Genomic DNA, 24,688 nt, shown 5'->3' on the forward strand with positions numbered 1-24,688 from the left:
TTTAAAATCTTAGTGTAGAGAAAAGAGCTGTCACTTTCAAATGCCTTTGCTGGCTGAACAAAATGATGCTGGAGAACTAGGATTTGCATCAGTCTGCTGATGTATGTTAAACCTAAAATTGGTTAAGTCTGCAGAATGATTGTAACAAATGAAATGTCAAGTGCCCTGAAAACATAATCCATGATTTGTTTTAGCATCAATTTTCTGCAAAAGCTTGATTTTATTTTTCTGAATAACACCAGTGCATGTCATTCATGGCGTTTTAGCTGCTCAAGGCATTCAGACCTACAAAGGACACACAGCAGAATTTTTAAATCAAGGAAAGGGACACATTTGTGTGTGTCTCTTTTCAGAATTATTAATCATGAAGATTCACTTTTCTAGAAAACATGGTCACAACTTCCCAAAACTTTTTCATGTGTCTGAAGAAGGACTTGTGAGTTTGCCAGTTATATGAATGGTCTAGTAAATAATCTTCCTATCATTCTGGCCTCACTTTTGTATTAGAGGAATTAAATTATTAATTCCCACAAAAGTAAATGATGAATTGTTTTAAAAAATACTAATGTAAACGTACTATAAGAACAGGGTAGCCCTGAAGCTGAGAAAGTAGAAATTTTGCTAAAAATATCCCAAAACCATAGTTGTGGTTAGTGTCTTCCCATCTATCAGAAAGCTATATTAATTTGTTAAAAACTGAACCCAGGGTGAACTTCCCCACGAGCCAAGAAAAATCTTCCTCTCATTGTTGTTAGTAAATTTCCTACTTGCTTCATCTCTGATTTGTTTGATGTTAGGTTCACACTTCCTAAGGCAAGCTCAGCATCGGTTGTGGGTTCTAGCAGAGACCTCCTACATACCTTTGATGAAATATGAAATATTCTCACAGCTAGAGGGATGTGATAAGTTTCTGTTTGTTTAAACAAATATCTGTGGTCTTTTCAAGTTCCCCACACAAATCACTAATGCTTTAAACAAGGCAGCCTGAAAACAATTATCATGTCGGAACTCAAAAACATTCAAAGGGGTTCTTTTAATTATATCATAGCAATTACTGGCACACGTGCATTACACTTGAAGCATGACAAGCCCTCACTACTTTCTTCTAATTTGATCCTGACTTGCAGAATCTGTAATAAAAGTGTCTTAGAGCATCTATGGGTTTTAATTTTGTCCAATAATTTTGCTGACTCAGCACCAGTTGCTTTAAAAGCTGCTGCTGACAAATGATATAGCCTTGAATTAAAACTGGCTCAGCAAACCATCTGTTGACAGCTTGATACTCAAACAATATGAGGCTACAAATGCAGAAGGTGGCTTTCATCACAGAAGTTTTCATTTGAAAGGAAGTTATTGAAAAGCAACTGAGTTGGGTGGGAGCTGCTCAAAGGAAACCACCCATCTAAGAAGGATTGATCAGATTTGCACTACTCAGGAGATGAGCACTCAAGACCTCATCTTTTACTTGTTTATTGTGTTGGTTTTGTTATATATTTATGTTTATGTGTGTTTTGGCCTCAATATTCCTGAATATATATTTTTTACATATATGCATATCTGTTTGTGTACGTGCACATACACGATTACTGAAAGAATGAAGATATAAATAAATATACTAATATGCTAGCTGAGTCTCAGCTGTGGTTGCTCTAAAAGAGGTTAAATATATGATGGATTTAAAAGAACTGGGGTATTGGCCAGGTATGTTTCCCTTGCTCAGCTCCACCCTGTCCAATAAACGTACATATCCATGCACACACACAGTCAGTTAGACCCAGAAGATCTTTTGTAGGCTAGCAAAGAGGTTACAAGGAAACTATAGATTGTTTGTAAGACTTTGGCCAGCAGCCCATTTCTTTTGCATCATATACCATAGAAAGCTATATTGCACCAGGGACTTGCCCAGGCAGTTACTGAACTGTGTGTTTGACAGGTATAGATTTAAAGAGGACTAGGTAAGACATAATAAAGATGTTGCTTATACCCTTCTTCATAAATGCCATGAAGGACTACAGGGCAGGAATTTTTTTATTCCCTGTACATATTTGTGCAGAGCTCTTACTCTAATAGTGGCATGTAGACGTTGCTAAAAGTAGAGATAAATATTTACACTTGATTAATTTAAAACATCATTAATAATGCATTTTTTCCCAACTTTCTTTCTTTTAGCAAGCTTCTAAGAAGCAAGGGTGAACAGCTTACTGATCCAAGGCAGATCTCTAAAATGTGGAAGATTTCTTCACCAAAAGGCAATAAAAACAACTGTAGTATTTGCACTTTGTACTTAAAAATGTAAATTCACTTTGTAGAAATGAAATATTTAAGCAGACTTTTTTAAATCTGTGAAAATGTAATGGCTAGTTTTGAAAAATTATCACATACAATGTATGTGTGTTCTTTTGTTGTCTGAAATATGTAAAACGTGTTGGAGATGTAAAAGTTCGCATTTAAACCATTTTTTAAAAAATAGCCTTTTGGCAAACAGTAGCATAGAAACCTGATTCCATGTATTTTGGTTTCAATAGTATGCCTTGTTTTTCTTAACCAATACTGTCATTTAAGTAGAGTTACGCTGAAAAGTCTACTGTATTCTCAGTTTTGACCAGGCAATGTTGGAAGTTTCAGGTTTGCAGGCCTGAAGGAAGTGTGTAAATTGCTCTTGACTTGTCATTGCAGTTTTTAACTGAAGAATTTTCATTTTTGGAAATATTTTACTTCATTTTGATTTTATCATTCTTATTATGCTTTCCAATGATCATGCAATGAGAATGCAACCACTAATGGATTCAAAATGGTTATTCTGCAGTTAGGATAATTCTAGAAAAATGTATCCTTTTATCCATTTTTGAGGTGCCTTCCATTGCAAGTGTCAGTTGGATTTTTCCCCCTGTTTGTTTTAACTCGGGTTATTAATACATCAAATCAAGAAGGATTGAGATGGATTATAATGTCACTCCAGTTTGGTTCAGCCTGGGCTTAAAAATGTGTTTCTGTGGTCAGTGCAAAGCAGGAGCAGAGTATATATGGGTCAGAATTGTAAATATAACTGTAAAGAGATGGGGAAGACTAAGCAGGTTGTTCACCCTTTTCTTCCCCTACACCTGGCTGTCCTCATCAAGTCTTTCATTTGCCTTAGGGCCCACTAGAGGTGAAGCTAAGCAAATCATGAACAGTTGCCATCAGGAAAGGCTACTCATATCATCCCTGCCCTGGGCTTTTTCCTTGCTGTCTGAAAGAAGCTGGTACAACTTTTCATACCTTCGCTGTCATTTTCCTCCCCCAGTGCTTTTTTATATGTGTGCCTGAAGGGACTAAAAACTTGCAGTTGTGAATTTATAGCAGGGGACCCAAGTAAAAAAGTTCAGCTCTTGAATAACTGTGAGTAACGAGCAGCTAGGTTGATTGATGCATTGGTAGATGGACTGCTGGCATGTAAGAGTTGACATGAAAAAGCAGGAATGTTGCAACAAGCAGTGATTTCATTCTGGTTCACTTCAATAATGTGTGGGATCCGACATATGACTAGCTAATCATAATAGCACTCTGCCTTGAGCTTGTGTGTGGAGAGCTTTTTTACAAATAAAAAGGTATTGTTTCAATTCAACATATATTGAAGTGATGGAAACACTGTATGTAGTGGAATTGTACCCCAGAAATTGTGTACTCTAGGCTTTGGCAGCAGGAGGAACCAAGAAGCAACTGTGTGTTATCTTGTGGTTTTGTTTTTAAAAGTATTTGTTATTCTTTTACAGTGTTAAACTTTGAATTTAATCTTCTTTATAGATTAAAGATCAGTATGTTATCAAACTATGCTGGTGGTTTTTCTTCTCCAACATGGTTAGCTATGTTTGGAAGCAGGTACGTACAGTGGTGGCTTCACTGCTTTGAGTTTACAAGAAACCTCATGACCTCACATTGTGTCCATCTTCCCTTCTTCCCTTACCCCTTTATTGACTTCTTCCCTAAGGTCATTCATACGTTATTCATACCGTTGATTTCTCAAAATAGTGGTTTTGAGGCCAGATCCTTTGTTGCTTCTGTCTCCATAAATCTTCAGCTTAGTCTCTTGCCTCGGCAAAGTGCAATGTGGCATAAACAGGGCTTGCACTTTTTCTCCTTAGTGTGAGCTGCTGGGCAAATTTCAACCTGTCTGGAAACAATGAGGAAAAAGAAGCAAACCTGGAGTAATATTGAGGTGGCCACTGTATGGTTAATAGCAGCATTTTATAAGATGCATCTAATTCAAGCTCTGTGGCCTTTGTAGACAATACAGATGTAGGCAATCAAATATTTTACCATGTCCGTGGTTTGCAGTGGGAACCCATATAAACTGGGAGGGTGTGTGGTTGGGCAAATTTGGACTAGCCACTTGATTATCTAATGTGTAGCCTTAAATGTCTATGAAATCACAAATAAATGCTATAGGAATTCTCTTAGTTATTCAAAGAATTCTACAACATAGAGTTATTTAATGAGTCTACAATGACTGAAACATGATATATTTAATCTTTATACATATTTTCAAGTCATCACATTTATGGTACATTTCAATTTCTAGCCATTACACCACTTGGCTGTAAGCACTATCGAGTTCTCATCGTTCCTTTTAGTGTCCAGGTCCCTAACTGAAACACACTTGAAAGCCCACTAAATTCAATTTAGGTTCCTGTGTCTCCCATATATCCACAGTTTCGTTAAACTCAGACATATCTTGGCCCTTCTAGTTGTAAATAGGCATGGCCTTGACAGCAAAAAGGAGATTGTGTAGATAGACCCTAAGGCTCACAGTGCATTACCCAAGTTTATTTACTTCTACAGTAATTAATTAGTTTTATTTTTTATCCTTTTCTATGTGCAACAATTTAGTTTCAATCTTAATTCTGTTCTTATTAAAAGCACAACTTGTATTCTGCTTCTTATTGTCCAATATTTGTTCTAGTTCCAGCTATTGCTGAATTATTTAGAGCTTTTATAAAAGTTGTAAGCTGAAGACTGCTGAGTTTCCTCTGACATAATTTCTCACTGTATTCTGCTTGAGAAACTGGCTGCCTTTGGCCTGGACAGGCATACCTTCTGCTGGGTTAAAAACTAGCTGGGTTGGGTCCAGAGAGTTGGAGGCCAGACACAAGTGGTGTTCTCCAGGGCTCAGTGCTGTGTCTAGTTCTGTTCAATATCTTTATCAACTAGTGATTGAGTGTACCCTAGTAAGTTTGCAGATGTCACTAAGCTGGGAGGAAGTGTCAATCTGCTTGAGGGCAGAGAGGCTCTACAGATGGATCTGAACAGGCTGGATTGATGGGCTGGGAGCAGTGATATGAGGTTTAACAAGACCAAATGTTGAGTCCTGCACCCAGGATGCAACAACTGCATTCATTACCACAGGCTTGGAGAAGAGTGGCTGAAAAGCTGCCTGGCAGAGAAGGACCAGAGGATGTTGGTTGACAGGTGGCTCAACATTAACCAGCAGTGTGCCCAGTTGGCCAAGAGGGTCAATGGCATTTTGGCCTGTATCAGAAACAGCAGGACCAGCAGGACCAGGGAAGTCATTTTGCCCCTGTACTCAGCATTGATGAGGCTGCACCTTGAATACTGTGTTCAGTTTTAGATCCATCGCTAAAGGAGAGACATTGAGGTGCTGAAGTGCATCCAGAGGGCAATGAAGTTGGTGAGGGGACTGGAGAACAAATCTTATGAGGAGTGTCTGAGGGAACTGGAGTTGTTTAGCCTAGAGAAAAGGAGGCTGAGGGGAGACCTTATCACTGTCTACAACTACCTGAAAGGAGGTTGTAGCGAGGTGGGTGGTGGTCTCTTCTCCCAGGTGAAGACGATAGGACGAGAGGAAGTGGACTCAAATTACACCAGGGGAGGTTCAGATTAAACATCAGGAAAAATTTCTTCACCAAAAGGATTATTGGGCACTTGCAGAGGCTCCCCAGGGATGTGGTTGAGTCCCCATCCCTGGAGATATTTAAAAGACAGGTACATGAAGTCCTCAGGGATATGGTTTAGTATTGGGCAGGTATGGTTGCACTTGATAATCTCTTGGTCTTTTCCAACCAATTGATTCTATGATTCTAAGTTTTAAAAATGTAAATATGTTCAATGATTTGTCCAAACTGTTGTAATGACTGTTAGTCAAGAGGCCACACAGTGAGAAATTTTCCATGTTTTGTGAATGCTTTGAATAACTTTCTCATCTTTTTCCCAGCCCTATAAGTAGGTCAACTTCATAGTTTCAGTTTTACCAAAATCACTTCATTCTCGGACTTGTCCCAGTCTAACAGAATACTTAGCTTCTGGATTCTCATTTTGCAGAATTGGGACCTAGATGATTGCTCAGAATTACAATTTTTCTTGCTAATGTAATGTCATATAAGAGAGCAAAAAAAATTAGTTCATATGAGTGTAGCAGAAAAGACTTAAACCCACTGCATATAAATCAAGGAACACACTGTACTTTTCTCATTTGGACCAGGCTTTTGCTCTCCATAAGCACCATAAGTCTAGGGCAAAAGCAGGCATTCCTAGAAACCTGGAAGGAGAAACAAAAATATGAATTGCATCATTAAGGACTTTTAAGTGTATCCAAGATTTGATAGATTTAATTAATATTTTCCTTTTACAGTCCTAATAAAAGATGAATTAATGGAGGTTAAGAAATCTTCCCTGGCAAGATAGTTTAGTTGTCTCTTTGAAATATTTACATTAGCATATTATATAACTAGGTTACAGAAACAAGTATGAAATAGTGTTAGTGCAAAAAGTAAAATATTTATTACTTTTGTTTCTTTAGGATGGCAAATTGATGTCATTTAGGAGTAATTACTTTGACATGAAATAACAGACAACTAACTTTATTGATGTCTGAAACAGAATGATTATAGTAAATTACTGTTACAAACTCTACTCTGTCCCATTTAATTGTTTTGGTTCAAGTTTTATAAGTGAAAATATGCCCTTAATTTAAAAAGCATAAATATTGCATTTCTTTTTTTTTTTTTCTTTTAAGAAAAGCTCATGTGGAAAGCATTCAGAACAATACATTTCTCTGGAACATCCAGTGAGGGGGTTACAGTGAGAGATGTCTGTCTGGTTTTAATCTAGATTATCAATAGGACTATATACAGTATTTTGACTGGCCTACCTTCACCTTCCATATTTGGTCACACACTGTGTCCTGTAACTAATGTCACTGCTGGAATACAAAACCTATTGCTAGGGAAGATAATTAAATGAGAGTCCCTTCTGCATATGTAAACAATCTTTCCCATAAAATACAGTCATTTCAGACATCCTTTCCCTAGAGACTCTCATTACACTTGACATCAATTCAATGCATAGGATCTCTTGTTTCTCATAAAATGCAGAATGCTTCTTAGCAAAGACATGGAATCAAAGCAAGGATAGAATGTTAAAACCAGAAAGAAACAGAATTGTCCATAAAACTTCCATGAGGAGGAAAAATCTGAGGGACTCATGTAGAGAAAAAGAACAGAAGTGACACAGGTGAAAGGGAGAACCCAAATTTTGTCTTCCTGGGCACAGCATAACTTTCTGACTTATAAAGGAAAACCAGTCTGCCCCTGGATTGTTTCCTTGTCCATGCATAAGGTCAGAATTTTATCCTCTGTATCCCAGCAGCTCTGGCACTTTGTTTCAAGAAACGTTTGTTTTCATGGCCTATCCTGAGGCTTCTTATAGATCCAGGAAGTCTGAGCAACATTTAATGAAAATGTGAAAGCAGAAACTGGCATATTTCTAAATTAGGAGCAGATTTGAGCAGGATGATGAAATCTGAACCACAACAAAGATACATTTCCTTTTGTATTTCTTATTCAGTAAAGATGCAAGCAAAGGGTAATTAGATTTTTTTTTTTGATCAGTTCTTGTACCAATAGATCCTCTACAGATGTGGCTGATACCCTACAGTTTAACGTTTTCCTTAATCAACACACTGGTGACAAAGGGATTACAAGAGACAATGCTGGCTTCTCACTGTCCTTTTTTTAATGGTTGCATTTATGTTCACTCTTGAGGATTGCTAAAAACTAATTATTTAACTGTTTTGCAAAACCTTTAATCTTTAAAGGTTTGTATTTGTGTGTGAGAGAAAAAGGTGAAGAAAACAGTGCAAGAAAGATGTTCAAGAAATCTTTGGAGCCTATAGAAAATGTCAGAGGTTCAGACAAGAACTATTTTCAAGGTATCACAGAATCACTAGGTTGGAAAAGACCTCCAGGATCATCGAGTCCACCCATTCCTATCAACCACTTTGCTGGTTTCATTGCTCTTCTCTGGACTCGCTCCAGAGCCTCAACATCCTTCTTGTGGTGAGGGGCCCAGAACTGAACACAGCATTCAAGGGGCGGTCTCACCAGTGCCAAGTACAGAGGGAGAAAAACCTCCCTGGACCTGCTGGTCACGCCATTTCTGATACAAGCCAAGATGCCATTGGCCTTCTTGGCCACCTGGGCACACTGCTGGCTCGTGTTCAGTCACTGTCAATCAACGGCCCCAGGTCCTTCTTCTCCAGGCAGCTTTCTAGGCTCTCTTCTTCTAGTCTGTAGCACTGCATAGGGTTGTTGTGCCCCAAGTGCAGGACCCGGCATTTGGCCTTGTTAAACCTCATGCCATTGGACTCAGCCCAGCGGTCCAGCCTGTTCAGATCCCTTTGCAAAGCCTCCCTACGCTCCAACGGATCAACGCTTCCAGCCAGCTTAGTGTCATCCGCAAACTTACTTAGGGTGCAAATGTTGTGATGACCTGATGACAAGAAATTTGACTTCATTAGCCTTGAATAGTCATCTGAAAAATGACCTGGAAAGTAGCTAATTAGAAGAAATACCTCGCACTTCATATTTTCAGTCATGCAATAGAGAAGATAAAATGCCAAGTTAAAAACATGCTGTCCTGATGCAAATAGCAAACTTACATAGGTTGGGATGGCTCCCAGGAAACACTGGGAAGGGACTTCACCTGGGCACAGCTGTGTGAGAGGAACAGAGACAGCTAAGTGCCTACACGCAGCTTTAAGGAGGATGGGAGAGAGGGACCAGGTGAAGAGGAGGATGCTGACCCTGAGGATGCACAGCCAAACTGTCTTACAACCAGCGCAACATATATCAACATATATACAACATATATACAACATATATCAAAGACATTTTACCTTATAGGTCTTAGTTTAGTTTGTATCCTTAATATACAGGCCTTGTCACAGAGCAAAAGCCTCATTGATTTAGCAGCCTTGTTTGGTTGCAACTGTTAGTGTATCTTCTATTTTATTATTTTATCTTGCAAATTTTTTCTTGTGGGCTTGTAACAGTCTTTCCCACCTTTAAACACCACACTTGTACCAATTGCTCTTCATACTGAATAATGTTGGCAATCTTCTGCCAGACAATAGAAAACACTGTTGAGACACCTAACCAGATATCTCAAGTAGCATCAGTATATTGATAACAATGCTTTGCTGATGGTATTTTCACATTTTGCACTTCGTACACTGATATTATATTTAGCTTCCATCATAATTCTATTAAATCCTACTTTTTAAATAAGAAGCAACAAAACCGAAAAAAATCCATCTATATTGGGAAAAACTAAGAGAATTCTGTCAGGGAATTCATTGTATCACAAAGTTTGCTAATGGTTATCCTCTTCCACACACTTTTCCAAGAGAAAAATTCGGCTCCTGCAGATCTACTATGTGGTTCTGTCATGCTACAGGATTTCACAAGTTTCACATTGCTTGAGTGTCTGCCATAAATATAAGGGAGTAGACTATTTTCATCCTAACCCACATCTGGTTGTAGTATATCACAAAACTATGAGATAATTGGATGTGGCTGACAGCCTTTGTTTCGAAGATAGTAAGGAGTGGAATACAAATGATCCAGGTGGAACTGCAAAGGCAAAACTGCTTGTGGAAACTTGTTAAATACCTTCTTGTGCTATTCTTAAGCTTGCCCTCTGGTGAACTTTCAACTCAGTTTTTGAAGAACAGTATTTAACAGACAGTGGAGTATGTTACATTTGCTACAGGAAAATGCATACAGGTGTTTCTGCATGTAAAGATAATGCCCTCTGTCTAATATCCTTTGTGAATTGCCTCCAATAAACAGTGCTGTGGTTAATAGCACTATGTTTATTCAGACAGCCTAACATGCAGGTAGATTTCTGTTCCCACACAGAGACCCCTACCTTTCTCTAAAATGCTGTGCTGTGATTCCCTGGGAACACTAAGACAGTGATGAAGACCAGAGCCTGGGACTCTAACAAGCACAGTGTGGATTTAAAGAGTAAGCCAGATGTAAGAGGGGAATGGAAGCATCACTTTATCATGTCTCTCATTCCTGGGAGAGTCAAAATACAAATGCCCTTAGAGGTAGTGGGTTAAGGTGCTCTGAAATATGAGTATGCTCAGTTCCCTGAAACCAAGGGCTGACAGTGCAGTGGGGGCACACTGTGAGCTAAACTGTTCACAAAGTCCTGGTACTGTTTATTTTTCCAGCTAAACCTACTGTGCAGCTGGTGTGTTACTCTGTGATACTCCATTCACTGGGGAGTTCCTCCTTATACTCTTTGTCTTAAAAACTGTTAGGAGGGTGCTGCTACATGGGTGAAATGTACTTCTGATTAGGTGTCAGGTTTAAATGTAATGCTTGGGTCCATTTCAAAGTAGGGCTCCAGGGCAGTCATTTCAGACCATGGCATTGTGGGCTCAGACACTGAGCAAGACTCCTAACAAGCCTCAGCATGAGCCATTCCTACAAGTTGTGCCAGGCTCAAAGCAGCCTTTCCATCAGGCTTAATAAGTATGAGCATGAACAAACAGATGAAACAGTTGGGACCTACTCTGTGTTGCAGAAGTATGTAAGGAGTGTCTTCCCTAAGCAGGGAGGAAAAATGGTCATTTTCCAGCACTAATTTAGGGCAACCATTAGTTCAACTTTAATTCATCCTAAGGCCTCAGACAAGGGCATAGTTGGCCATAGATACAAAGGAAAATATCTGTGCTTATTGGCTGACTTACTGAGTAACGAGGAGTACGTGAATCCAAGATTTGAAGAACAAGGCAATGATGATTTCATGGACCGGATATATTTTTTAAATTTTATTTTTTTTCTCATGGGTGAAGCCAGGATCAAATAATCTAAGGTGAATCCAGAGTACAGATGTAATGGTTTAGGCCATCACCAGAAGGAAAAAAATGTTGACCTCTGTATTGTGAAAAGTCAGGAAATAGTAAGTTTTAGAGTGAGCGATCCTAAGAAAGTTGAGTTAGAAACAAGCATACAATTTAAATGCAAGGGCTAATCAAAAAATTAGGTTTAACCACTGTTTCTAATAGTGGATAAAATATGTCCTCAGCTGTCCTGCTGAGTCACAGAAGTTATATGCAGTGCTTATATCCTAGCTGAGTTTCACCATCCTCATACAAATCTTCTTAGAACCTGTTTCTCATAACAGAACAAGATTGGCAGCTTAGGCAATATGCAGACCTTTTTTCAGGAGCACAGCGAATCTGCAGTTTGAATCACAAACAGGGTTGCATGTGTTCTAGAAAGCCTTGAGCACTGATTCTGAAGAAAAACAAATATTAATATGGGCTGGTTTATAATGGTTTTCACTTTAACCTTTTTAGTTATTCTGAAAACAATTTCATGCTGACATTCTCAGCAAAAGTAGAGACTGAAGGCTTTCCATAAAACTTTTTGACTGCATAGAGTTGTGGTGAAATTTGTGGTGAACAGCAAACCTGCCCCCAAAGAGCTATGCACAAGTTCTAGTCAGGTTTGACAAAGAATGCTAGCCACCAGAAGACAGTAAAAAATATTTCCAGAAAGTAAAAATGAAGATCATTAACTTATGTCTTGGCTGACTTGAAGTGATTGTTGTTTGTTTATATGCCTGACAAGCACATAACTTACACACGATATTCATGTTTGGTTATATTTTCCTCATGCAATCTGAGAACAAGTAAAATACAAGATGTATAGCAACAAGTTCTAGGTAACATTCCAGGTCATGAACTGGAGTGAAACACAAGATTTGAAAAACTCTAGAAATTATTTTGTACAGGATTATGACTGTAAGAAACGTGGAAAATACAAGTGAAACAGACACACTGAAGTAAAAATGCCTTTCTTTGCCAGTTTAGATGTTACATCTACCAATTCTATTGCTTTGGGCAATGGATGGACACCCTCAGTACTAATCTCTTCTTCTCCTAATTTAACGCTATAATCCACATTTCCAATCATACAGAAACTCCCACCTACTACAGTCAGTAGGGCCACCAAGCATTGGACATACTATAGTTAAGTGCAACACTTCCAACAGTATAGAGAGGATTTCTAGATTGAAGCCTAATGTTCTTGCACCAGTAGGTGTGAAAACATGTTATGCTTTTGTGACTTTATAATAAGCAAGTCCATACAATTCACCTGATTAGTAACTTAAATACATCTTCAGACAGTACCATTCTTCGGGAAACAGTGAATGAAATTTAATTTCATCGTAACATTCTTAGGGCAAATGCTGCTTTTTTCATAATCCTTACGTCCTTTTTGAAGTTTCTTTGTTACATCTACCTCAATTTCTCTTCCATTTGTCTCAGCTTGCCTTCCTTTTAAGGAGTCAACTGTCTTATGCATCTGGTAATGCAGGAAACAGGATGACAGGCTCCTAAAATGATACTTGTTAACCATGTTCATTTTGTGAATCTTCTAGGTTTTTTTTCAAAGGAGATGCTTTCACTGGTTGAGCCAATGTGAACTACTAACAGTAGATCTTTCTTGATTATGTTTTCTTAGAAACAGTTTGTGGACCATGGCCAGATGCAGTTCACGCTTTGAGAATACCACTGCAAACAGGGAATACTGGTAGTATGGATAATTCTCTCATGAATCCACTACAATTAATTTTCATATGCTAATACTTATTCTTGCCCCTTGGAAAAGAATCAGGTCTGCCATGTGGACTATTGGAAAATCTGATTTCTCCCAGTCTGCAAATTAACTGATACTACAGCCTGGTAAATGTGCTGGTTTGTGATTTAGTATCTGTAGCAGTACTGCTGATTGCCTTGATAACAGTGTGCTTGTATGTTTTTATTAAATCTATCTCTGGTCACATGTAATGAAATGAAGAATTACTCAGCTCTAGAGACCAACCACTTCATCAAGTAACATCACTGTGTATCCCAAACACAGGGATGTGCAAAGCAAACATCACCAGGTTCCTTTATAATCCTTCATATTTGCTGGAAGTTTGTCACAGCCAGATGTTTATATAGTAAGTATATAGGCAGGATGTGGAGGAGACTTTCCATATGCTTCTGTGGGGACACAATTTCACTTCTTTAATCAGGGCTGGTGTATCCCTGAAGATATTCACTGACTCAATCAGAGTGCTGAGACTGGAGCAGTAGTGACTGAGCAAGGATCTGCGTAGATCCCTGTGGCAGGAAGTCAGAATGTGGATTATGTGGTTCTTCTTGTGAATTTCAAAATAGATGTATAATGCAGGAGAGGAAAAGTAAAGTATCTTTAATGCCATTCATTGAAAATGATCTCTTCAACATAAGTTTAATTAAAGATGAGATTAACTTACAGTACCTGGATCTACCAAATTTTACTGATATTTGTTTTCCAGAGAAAAATATTGGTACCAATGTTTAGTTCCAGGTATGCTATGTTAGATTTCATGTTTTTCTCATCCTCTCTTTAAAATGAATGAAGATTAAAAATTTGCAGAATATTGTGCCATTTTATTGTTGCCAAAGCCCAGTGGAATCTTTTTCTTGTTTGCTGAAAGGTAGATGTGGGAAAAAATAATACTAGCTGTTCTTGTTTTGTCTGATACTGTGAATCTTAGGTTTGTTCCTCATTTTATTTGCTTTTGTGCAATGAGAAATAACTGTGTTGGGATGAAAGCTTTGAGAGACTGGCCTGGGACCCATTGACTAACAGAGATGAAGATGGCCTTGTTTTCCTCCTCTTTTCTTGTAAGCAGCCAAAGTTACACTGGACCCTGTTGAGAGCTACCCACCACTGCAACTCAGCAAACCAAACAGAAATTCACTGGGGCATTTGCTAAGTGAGACACTCCTGGAAGGGCTTGCAGGTTTAAAGAGTCAAGATCCTGCATGTGGATTTACCCATGTGTGTTCAGCTAGGAATCTCACCCCACATCTTACGTTAACTTGTTTATGCAATTCCCAGGAATGCAAAGAGGTCCTGACATTTGATGGGGAAGTTTAAACAAGTTTCATGAAGCTAATTATGTAAATGGACATAGAACCAGGTATATACTGGATGTAACTTTAGAGACACCTGTGGAAACAGTATCTTGAAGAGCCTCTCTCCTTTATCCCAAGGATGTCTGTGGAGTTCAAAATGTGTTAGGAACGCACATAATCACATCACACTTGCTTAGGAAACCTGGCTAAAAATTCATAGGAAGGAATAAAAATTTTCATAATTACACACTTTAAAACAACTATCTAAAGACATGTTGTGATGCTCAGATTTTCTAACCCTTTCTACAAAAGGCATGATTGAGTACTTCGTAAAAATTCAAGTCTCTTGTTGTGGTGCCTAGAACCACAAATATGAATTCTTTGTTCCAAAGCATAACATCCATTCACTGATTGATTTGATAGCAAAATACCAAAGCTCAGCTATCCGGAGAGTGCTGATAATAACATCTTTCAAAGCTTTTCTCCAGATGAAGCATCTGTCCCCCTGCTGCTGTCCCAATGTCTATAAAATGCAATAGCACTAGGTTTCAGTGGATTTTTATTGTGTAAAATGAAACCAGAAGTCTGTTTTGGTTTAGATAATAATTTCATTTCTTAATATTAAGCATAATTTCCCAAATAGGACTATTAAATGAAAGCTGGCTTGTTCATTGTAGCCAAGCTTACAGTTGTTAGTGCTGTAAGGGGAGAGTAACGCAGAGGTTCTTAAGAATTCAGTCTGTGTTCAAGCTGTTTAGGTTCCTGTTATGTTGAAACCTCAGAATTGCAGTGGTGTTCATAATGATTATTTAGCAACTCTGGAAGAAATATGCTGTTCTAAAGAAAAACTGTCATATTCATCTTTAGCTAGGAGGGTTCATATACGTTTTGAGTGGCTACATGTTTTTCCTAACCAGTATTAACATACAACATCTTGTCTTTCAAATAAAAAAGAAAAATCAAACAGTTTCTTTTCTGTTCTTCTCCTTTCCTTTCTCAACACTTGACACAGGATGATCAGCTTAAGTTAGTAAAACATTCCTTCCTGGCATTGTTCAATGCAACTGAAAAACTTATTGCACTGTTATTTTGGAGCCTTTGTGTTTCATTTCCTTTTACCCTTGAAATAGAGAAAATGTTACTAGTATGTGTTCTTTTGGTGCTAAAACTCCAAGTCAGGTGTGTCCTAGATGCATACTTTCTACATATATCACCTAAAGGGACATCGTTATATCCAGCCATTTGATGGAGTATCCTAGTCCCATTCGTATCCCGTGGCAGCAGTGGGGTTCTGGGCACTGGGCTCCCTAGGAAAGGCTTTAGAATTTTCAGCAGCATTATGTTTTTACTTTCATTCTATGAAGAATTATATATAAGGAGCTTGAGATATCTGACTTTCACGGAGCCAATCTTTTGTTCACATCTACAAAGCTTTGCAGCGTTACACCCTAGAGAAAATTATTCTGTCTGAGACTTAAGGATTTCAAGACTGACAAGGGGTAAATTAACAACTTCGATCTCGTGAGAATCCATAAGTTTTAATGAGGACTTAAAACTATCTCTTCCACCTGGCCCTATAGAGAACTGAGTCTCAGCTTGTGTGCTAAGTGCTTTAATCTTCTGCTAATTGTCTTGCTCAGTAGACAAAACAATTTATCACTGGTTTCAATGGGAGAGAGACCTAGCTTCTAACCCTACCTGTGTTAATTGTGAAATGAACTCATCAGGGAGATGGCTGGGTGTGGTGTTTTCATGCTTCAGCAACTGCGCCTCACAAGCAGCTTCCATGTTTACTTCTGGTACATTAATCTGTAAACAGTTCTTGATAACAATCTCTTCGCACAACATGTCAGGCGAGTGGAAATGGCTTTTTTCCTACCATCCCACAGCCCAGAAAAATCAGCGCGCTTCTAGACTGTAACAGTGCTTTCAGAAAAGGGTTGCCACAATTATCTTTCCTGATGGCTGACAAGATGCTTGTCAAACAAGAGCGAAGGGAATCTGCTCACTAATTCTAAGAAACATCCCCCTAATGCCTTTTTAGTTTTGTTTAAAGGTACTGAGCCAGTGCCATGAGAATCTTTGTCATTTGAAATGATTCATTGTCTCCTACCAACTGGAAGGCATCAGAACTCAGCTATTCACCTAAGCCTTCCCATGATTTACCTCCTACTGGGCTAGGTTTAGTTTAGGTTTAATTAGTGTGTCCCTGCCCATTGCAGGGGAGTTTGAACTAGGTGATCTTTGGGGTCCCAACCCAAACCGTTCTATGATTCTATGATCACTCTTTTGTATCTAATTCACTTTGCGAAGAAGAAATTTCAACTCTCCATGACTGCTAAGAAGAGATCCTATGCCTTATATCTGTTTCAGCAACATAGCCATTCTGCAGAGAGAAAAGCTTCTCCACAGCAATTAGTCATTTCTTGTGCAACAATCAATAATCTGGACTTTATGTTTGTCCTTTTGCTAAGGACTATCTGAGAACACACTTAGCTAGAAAAGGAAAGGAGACTAGATGAAAGGAACAATTTAAAGTTGATTAATAACATGAGATTTGTCACAAAGACATCATTATATAATTATCCAAGTGCATTTAGAGTGTCTACGTAACAGTGGACCAAATTCTGATAATTTAACTGGAGTCTGCCAAAAGGTGGGTCCACCTCACTCCCAAATTTGCTCAGTCTTAAGAACACATAAGCTGAGAGTACATATTTATACACACTTCCAAATCAAGTTTAATACATGTCATTCTGTAATATCACCAGAAAATCTGATCGCATTTTGAAAGAAATTAAGCCCTGCAGACCTCAGCAGAATTCAGTGAAAACAATACACATTCTACATTCTGTATAGAAGCAAAGAATGCGTAGTCATGGAATTTGACCAAAGAGTAAGCTTGACACCGTGAAATAGAAATCTGGCTTTCTTTTGTCCACTTTAACTTCCTCCCTACCTGCCTGTGTTTATTACATTTCAATAATTAAGTGGAGTCAGAAAATATCACCTTCATTCTTGGACAAATTCTAATTAATAGATTTCATATGTGTTTTTTATTAATTCCTGTAAATAGATTTGTTTAGGGAGCCATACACACATGAAAATAAATTTGAAACCATAATTAGCCTATGGAGAACAAAGTGCAATTATTCTTTTCCAGCCAAAATAAGCTTCAAGAAATTTCATGCTACAGAAGGATGATGAACAAGGTGATTCTTTCCAAGATCTCCACACTTTCTTTCCATACCTTGTGTTGAATAGTTGCCCTAATTCTTCTGTTGCTGTTCTGTTTGGAATCTGTTAAGATTTTTTTTTTTTTTAAATACAGTAAATTAGCTGCTCAGGAGCTTGTTTGCGTTTGTATAGTGAAAAGCATAGCAATTTCTCAAAGAAAATGTGCCAACTGTGTTTGTATTATACTGATGGTTATCTTTTCCTGTTGTGTACCAGATCTTCTCTCAGGACACATTTAGAGAGCGATTCATGTACAGTGTGGTTTTTTATATTACTAATCTGGCAAGAATTGTTACGTTGTTATGGAGACGTAGTATACTTATATAAGGAACAGCTATCCAGTCTAATCGGAGAGTTATGATTCACATATAGCACAGAACCAGACGTTTTTCACTACAGTCAGACTTGGGCTTGATACAGTGACCACAGAAACCAGACCTGCAGGGAGTCAAATCCAGACTTTAAGAGAAATATTGCTCCATGTTTGCTCTCAAAGGAGAAAAGCCAGCCACTTGCAAACACTGCTCTGCTGAAGTTATGGCAGGTTTAGTTTAATTGGAATGACATTGAACTCCAATGCCACAATCTTGTGTCAGAAGTAAAAATTTCATACCTAAGCAGGAACAAAACTCTGTTGTAGTGTTAAGGTTCTTTAATCATTTTCTTGCATAACATTCAACACATATTATATTTTATTATAATCATTAGGACTAGAGAAATATGTTCTAACCAAAAGAAAAGCCAATTACGTGGTATTGTTGTTAGTACTATCTGATTCTGTGATCTGCAAAAATAATGGGTACATTCTAAATCTCTTGCACAAAAAATATTGAAACTTAAAGGCATGAAGTTAATGTCTAAATTAAAGGCCTGATTTATTTTTTTGTAGGATGCCAAGCTGTTAAACAAAGCCAAACCCAGTGGCATGCCAGTAGGCTAACAATTTACCACCACAAGAACAATTTCAGATAGATTTATGGTCCCTCTGTCTGAACCTTTTCTCTTTGAAGATGCCTGACTTTACTCTGCATCATGGGTGGCAAGAGTGTGGAAGAGGGAAATGGCTGCAGCGGCTTTCCTAGTCCCTCATTCAAGGCAATGGCACAACAGCACCAGTAGCCTGCGAAGGCTCTCTGCATATTAAAGAGAGTCAGACAAACTGACTCCTCTGGTTCTAGTCAGAACAGTGCCTTCTTAGGGAGTCATTTTTCTCCACTTGAAATGTTAGATAATAAAATGGATCATTATTTTCTAATCTGAAGATTTTTGGGGGAATGGAGTTGGTGTAAAAAGTCTTTCTGACTGGAAACAGAATTATTTTCCCTTTTGCTGTTTAACTACTAGAACAAAAGAAAAGAGGAGTTATGTTGGAGAAAAAATAAAGTAAAAAATGGGGAAAATCACCTCAAATATTTTACTGTGCAAGAAAATAATAATAATAAAAAGTTTTACTGTTGGAGGTCTTGAGATCTAATATGGTATTTTTTATTTCTGCTGGAAAACTCAAACCAAAATAACTAGACAATTTTTTTATTATAATGTTGGGCAAAATCTTCTTTACTAGCAGAAAGATTACATTCAGGCTTTTTGACTAGTTCTGCTTCACATTTTAAAGGTATAGCCAAGCCTTCCTGCCTGTATTTCATACTTGTCAGGAACACAGGCACTCGAGGGAGAGATATTCTTGAGTATACTCTTTCCCTGGCCAATATTCAAAACTGGTAGGAGGAAAACAGGCAACCACAGCGAGCCAGCATTGTCCCCTCTCTGCTTTCCACATCTGGCAGAAATCGCTGCTGCCACTCCCACCCCATCCTATTCTACCTCCCAGTGGAACCTATGTGGAGAGTTGGGTTTTTATCATTACTGTGGTTAGTTTTGTGTCCTCCTTCTGCCCAGATTTCTCCCCTGAATACCTGCCTAGTAGTCTGAAGATGCCTTCTGTGCCCATGCTTGTAAGCCATTAGGATAACTGCATTTAAACTGTCTCATGGAGTAACAGAAACATAAAATGTCATGACTGCATGTTGCATTGAGACACTGAAAGAAAATAATAAAAACATGTTTTATTAGCACGTTTGTCGTAGTTTATACCATTTCTGGCTATCAAACTACCTGAATGACCAAGAAATGCTATACAAAGCGATATATTTATTGCACAGCTGTTCTGTTGTATTTAGATGTTTGCTTTAGTTAATTCAAACATCAAGTAGGCAGAGTATCTACAGATCTGCTCTAATACACACCACTTGCCTTGCTTCCATTGTCTATGGCTAACCCCCCATAAGCATCTACAACTGTTATGTCTGCAAGTTAGGCTCCAGGAGACTGGCTGCACAATCTCAGTTGTGTGGGATGTCCTTGAATCTGCACTCTGCCTCAGCATATTCATGAAAGCTTTTGGAAACTATTTTTTTTGTGGCTACTTTTAAGAATGCCACACAAAAAACCAGGTTTCCCGCCTGCTGTTGTACAGCATATATGATTTTCTCTGACTCCCCTTCTCCAGCTGTGGCCCTGGGAAATACTCTCTACTAGTTACAGAAGAGATTAATCAGTCCAGTACTCAAGAATATTCCTAAGAAAAATAACAACATGGTCACTTCAAACTCTGATCTCTGTAAACTGGAAGTGTTCCCTTTTCAGTATAATCAAAGAACTAAGAAGTATCCAGATTGAATAAAAATACGGAAGAAGACAAGCAGCATGGGAAACAATTCTCTTAGGAAAAAACTGAGATTTTTTTAAAATTCTCATCCTTATGTGGTGTACAGTTCTGTTTCTTCATGACTCCTGTCCTGAGGAAGTAGAAGCAAGTATTTCTGTTCTGATCTACACTTCCTCCTATTTATCCAAACTTCCCTAAGAGATTTCACAGTCACTGGTTTGGCTTTTGTTGGTTTTTGTTTTTTTCTTTTCTATTAAGAGTAAGCTACCTATTACACAAACATCTCTTCCTACTTTGTCAGATCATTTCTGCTTTCTGACTCCTATAATTTAGGAGGAAACCAAAGACAAGTAAAATTTAGAACCTGAATCTTTCAGATGTTGAGACTGACCAGTGAAATCTTTTTAACTCAGGTCATGTACATCTATTATTCTAGAAAAGGATTAGGCACATTAGACTTCTATGCACAATATTCTTTACAGACAGAATTTACATTTATACTAAACAGTAGCATTGTAGGTGTTTCAGAATTAAGGCTGTTGTGTTATGTATAACAAATGAAGTCAAACAGAAACGATCAATGGTGTTTAAATCATAAAATTTATTATGATTTTGTTGTCATATTTACACACCAGAGAAGGTGTTAAGTGTTTTCATGGCTGTAGGTAAGACAATTAGGTGAGGTTAGTTTTAATGCTGTTGTGTGTCACGGCAGCCTGGAAAATACTAAAATTAAATAATGCTTTAGATTTATCAAAGTTTAGATAAACTTCTGTTTAAGTCAGAATATGGATTCAATCTGACACCATTATGCATGGATGCAAATGCTCCCATATTCAGTTGTGCTTCTTAAATTAATTCATATAGGAGATGTCTTTCTATATCTTGGCAGGTAATGATGCTGGCAAATGAATGCATCTTTTTGTACTACTTTTGGCTTAAAAATTAATAAAAGTATTCCTCAGGACATCACCTCTCACTGTGTCCTTCAGTTTGAAGTAAATATATTTTGTTTGGAGCTATTATGAGAACACTGCTCCTTCTCACTCTTTCCAAATGAGAACCACATGCTGGCAACTTGGGATCTCTTGGCGAACAGCAATGCAGTTTCTGCTACATGATTTTGGCTGTTCGCGTTGACTGCTATCTCAAGGGAAGTAATGAAAAACTCAGAATGACAACTGTTCTATTACAAATATCATCATGGGAAAGAAATTGGAGGAGGACATAATGAACAAGAGCAGTATTACCTAGGTTTCTTTAAAAGGACTCCTTTAATCCTGAGCAACCAAAATATGTTAAGCGGACATAAGCTGTGATAATAATTTATATTCCCAAGTAGACAGACTATACAGCTAAAGGTGAGACTTAGATTTGTTTCATAAATAGAAAACAGACAGGATGACTAAGACGCATGTGTTTTATTCCTATTCTGACCCCCAGTGGGACTTCAAGCTTCTCATTTTTACCTCCCTGAATTTGAGTTTGCACACCTATTGCCAAAATTCTGTCTTCCAATACTCCTCCCTCCTTCCCACCTTCCCCCAAATCATGCCAAAATGCCCAGCATTAGTACCATATACAGACTGCAAAACCAGGAAATATTGTGGTTGAGGCTGGTAAGCAACCTGTTACTCTGACGTCCTCAAATGCTAGCATTATTACATCCTTCCTGAACAGAACATTTGTGGGGGTGTCAGAAAGAGAACCCAATTCCTCTGAGTCCTAGAGCAGTGCTGTAAAAATTTAAATCTTCAAATATTATATAAAGATACATTGTTTACATGTAAAGATATCTTTTTAATAACTTCTCTGCCCTTCTGTGTGTGCAGTGGATAAAACCAGATTTCCTAGAAACAATATGTCTGTTTGTCGTGTAATACCATGCAATTGTGTATGTATGCACAGATGGACATGGTTCAGTCCTGTGGTCAAGAAAAGACTAATTTTGAGTGTACTGGGATTGACACCTGCAATATCCTTTGTATAATTTTTTTTTCTCATACAGATTTCCTGCTCTTAATTTTTCTTCAGTAAAGCAAGCTGAAAACAGCACTTCCACCTAGCTAAAAATATAGTAAATCCAACTTGAACAATATGTGAAAGAAGAATGTAAAACCTTTCAGTCTGTAGCATAAACCTAAACCACTTGAACCACCAAGCAGCTGGTAGCAGTGATGTGCTAACACAATGTGGAACACTGCTGAACAGCACATCATGGGGCTATTGTTGAGTGACAGAATATTAGGATGAAAAAAGTAGTAAAAATTTCTACTCTTGCCTTTTGAAAGGTCTTTCTAGCTCATTCTGTTTGGTTTTATTTTATTAGTTTTGCTTGCCATATGTACAATTCATTTTTATTAAAATGAATTAAAGTTCATTTTAGCAATAATAATTTAACTAAACAAGATTTAAGAAGACTAGCAAAACTAATTTAGCTTTATAGCCTCTTGCGAGGCCCCCATTTTGAGATAGAAATGCAGAATAAAAAAAAAGTAATCAAAATTAAAAGAAATGTCACAAAAATTTTCACAGACAAAAGGGAATGGGGAAAAATTTACCCAAAGTTTAGCTGCATTAGCCAAAAAAAAATACACATAAGCATAATCTTTTTTTTAATAAAGTGTGGAGTCTTGCTGAAAATGTTCTTTATGAGCAATTTTTGGAAAAATATAATGATCTGGAACAGAGGAAGCCAAACATCTGTTTTGCTTGGAAAAATGAACTGTCTATTAAAATCCCAATATTCAGCAAGATCACATTTGGAGTTGTCACATAGGTGTTATGGTTCAAGTACCTTGGTCATCTCTAGCTGACATGAGGACTGCATCATGGGGAATGGATCTTGTATGGCTGTTGTAGTTTGAGTTAAATTAGAGTCAGTTTTGTGACTCTAGGTCAATCTCATCTAAATAACTTCATTTTCTGAAAACTAACTGCATGTTTTTCAGACAATTTCTCTCAAGAAGTGATAACATGGGACACTGGTACACAGAAAGGCCAATGCTTTATACTTATTCTTGTAGTAACCAGGGCCATCCTCAAGCTGGTTAAAACAGGCTGCACCTGCAGAGAGGAGCGGACAGGACAGGTGACCCCAAACTGAGTAACAGAGTATTCCAATGAATGTGTGTCATACTCAGTATAAAATTGAGAGATCACAAGCCTTGCCTTCTTCTGCAATGGCTGAAGCAGGGCCTCATCTGTCTGGTTGCTCCTGATCCCAGATCTATTCATTCCTGAATCCAGTTTCTGAGTCCAGCTCCCTCCTAGCCATCGACACGTTCCCTCTTATCTGCTACACAGTATCTGTGGTGACATATAGTTATCGAGGGGTGGGGACACAGTCTCAGATATTTGTATTCATTTTATTACTTTCTCATTATTTTCATCACTGTTATTGCTATTATTATTATTTCATTAAAACTGTAGTTTTAGTTTCCAACCTTCAGGCCTCTTTCCACTTGTTTTCCATTCCCTGGGGGTGGTGGAGAGGGATTTGAGAGGTCTGCTTGGTTTTAGCTGCCAAAATTAGCCAGGCTGAGGCTAAACTGTGTCAATGATGTATACCACTTTAAGCTCGGGAAACCTAATCTGCCCAGTTACCATGAAAACAAATGAAACGTTAAAAATAATACATCAAGAAGACATTTCCCATCAACTATAGGTTTACTATGGATTTTTGGCCCAAACTGACTATCTAAGCTTAGAGTGTTACTCTTTTTTGTTTCTTTCCACCTACCGATAATGCTTTTGTATCTAAAAGGCCCAGGAAATGAGCCTAGACTTGAGAAACTCTGGATACTTTCTCAGCAAAGTCATCGTCAGCACTTTCAAATTTCAATCAGAGACTAGAAGACTACACATGGCATGCTCAGTAATCTCCATACTAAAAAAAGAGCATGTTCTTGAAATAGCTGAGCTGTCCTTTACATTGTGGGAAGATCATGACCAAAAGAAAATGGCCTTTCTTTAGAAGTTATCTACTGCAGCTGGGATTGTCTGCCTTTTCTTTGGCTACTTTAAATTGTTCCAGAAGTTCAGTGAACTGTAGAGTCAGCCCAAGTAGACCTTCAAGGTAAAGGCTTTGTTTTAATCAGCAATGAGGTTCTTGATACAGGAAAGACAATGTGAACAGGATAAGAAGATACAATGGACTCACCACAGAGAATGTTATAGTTGCCTTGGCATTAACTGCACCGGCTGTTGCTACAACTGGCATTCCAGATATTTCCCCTCGTTTTTTTCCCCCCGTCTCTTTTTTTTTTTTTGTTTGAAAGACTCCTTTGCAAATATGAAATAGTTTATGAATATGGACACCCACAAATATTTATAGCCCTGATAAACAATGGAAAAGTCAGTGAACTATCTCAGCTCATTTTTATGAAGATGAAAACTTGGTTGTGTTTGCCGAGTCTAGGAACCTGCCATCACTGTTGAAGTTAACAAAGGCACTATCAGAATAAAAGGGAGTTGAAAACTGAGCTCTGGACGTTGTCTCCTCAGCAAAGTGCACTTTTTATAACTAACAGTATAGC

At 38.0% G+C, this 24,688-nt stretch overlaps 1 protein-coding gene across 4 annotated transcripts in view; it reads left to right on the top strand.

Moving 5' to 3' along the window:
- The window catches only part of SMOC2 (SPARC related modular calcium binding 2), a 267,516-nt gene extending 263,709 nt beyond the window's left edge, over positions 1-3,807 (top strand). For all 4 annotated transcript variants that reach the window (XM_069852261.1, XM_069852258.1, XM_069852260.1 and 1 more), the window contains one exon: positions 2,170-3,807. In XM_069852261.1, the coding sequence (XP_069708362.1) occupies positions 2,170-2,193 (24 nt within the window). In that variant the 3' untranslated portion in view covers positions 2,194-3,807. The remainder of the gene's footprint in view (positions 1-2,169) is intronic.
- Positions 3,808-24,688: the final 20,881 nt, after the last annotated feature.

The sequence above is a fragment of the Phaenicophaeus curvirostris genome, chromosome 2, assembly GCF_032191515.1.
Source record: "Phaenicophaeus curvirostris isolate KB17595 chromosome 2, BPBGC_Pcur_1.0, whole genome shotgun sequence".
NCBI classification, from domain to species: Eukaryota; Metazoa; Chordata; class Aves; order Cuculiformes; family Cuculidae; genus Phaenicophaeus; species Phaenicophaeus curvirostris.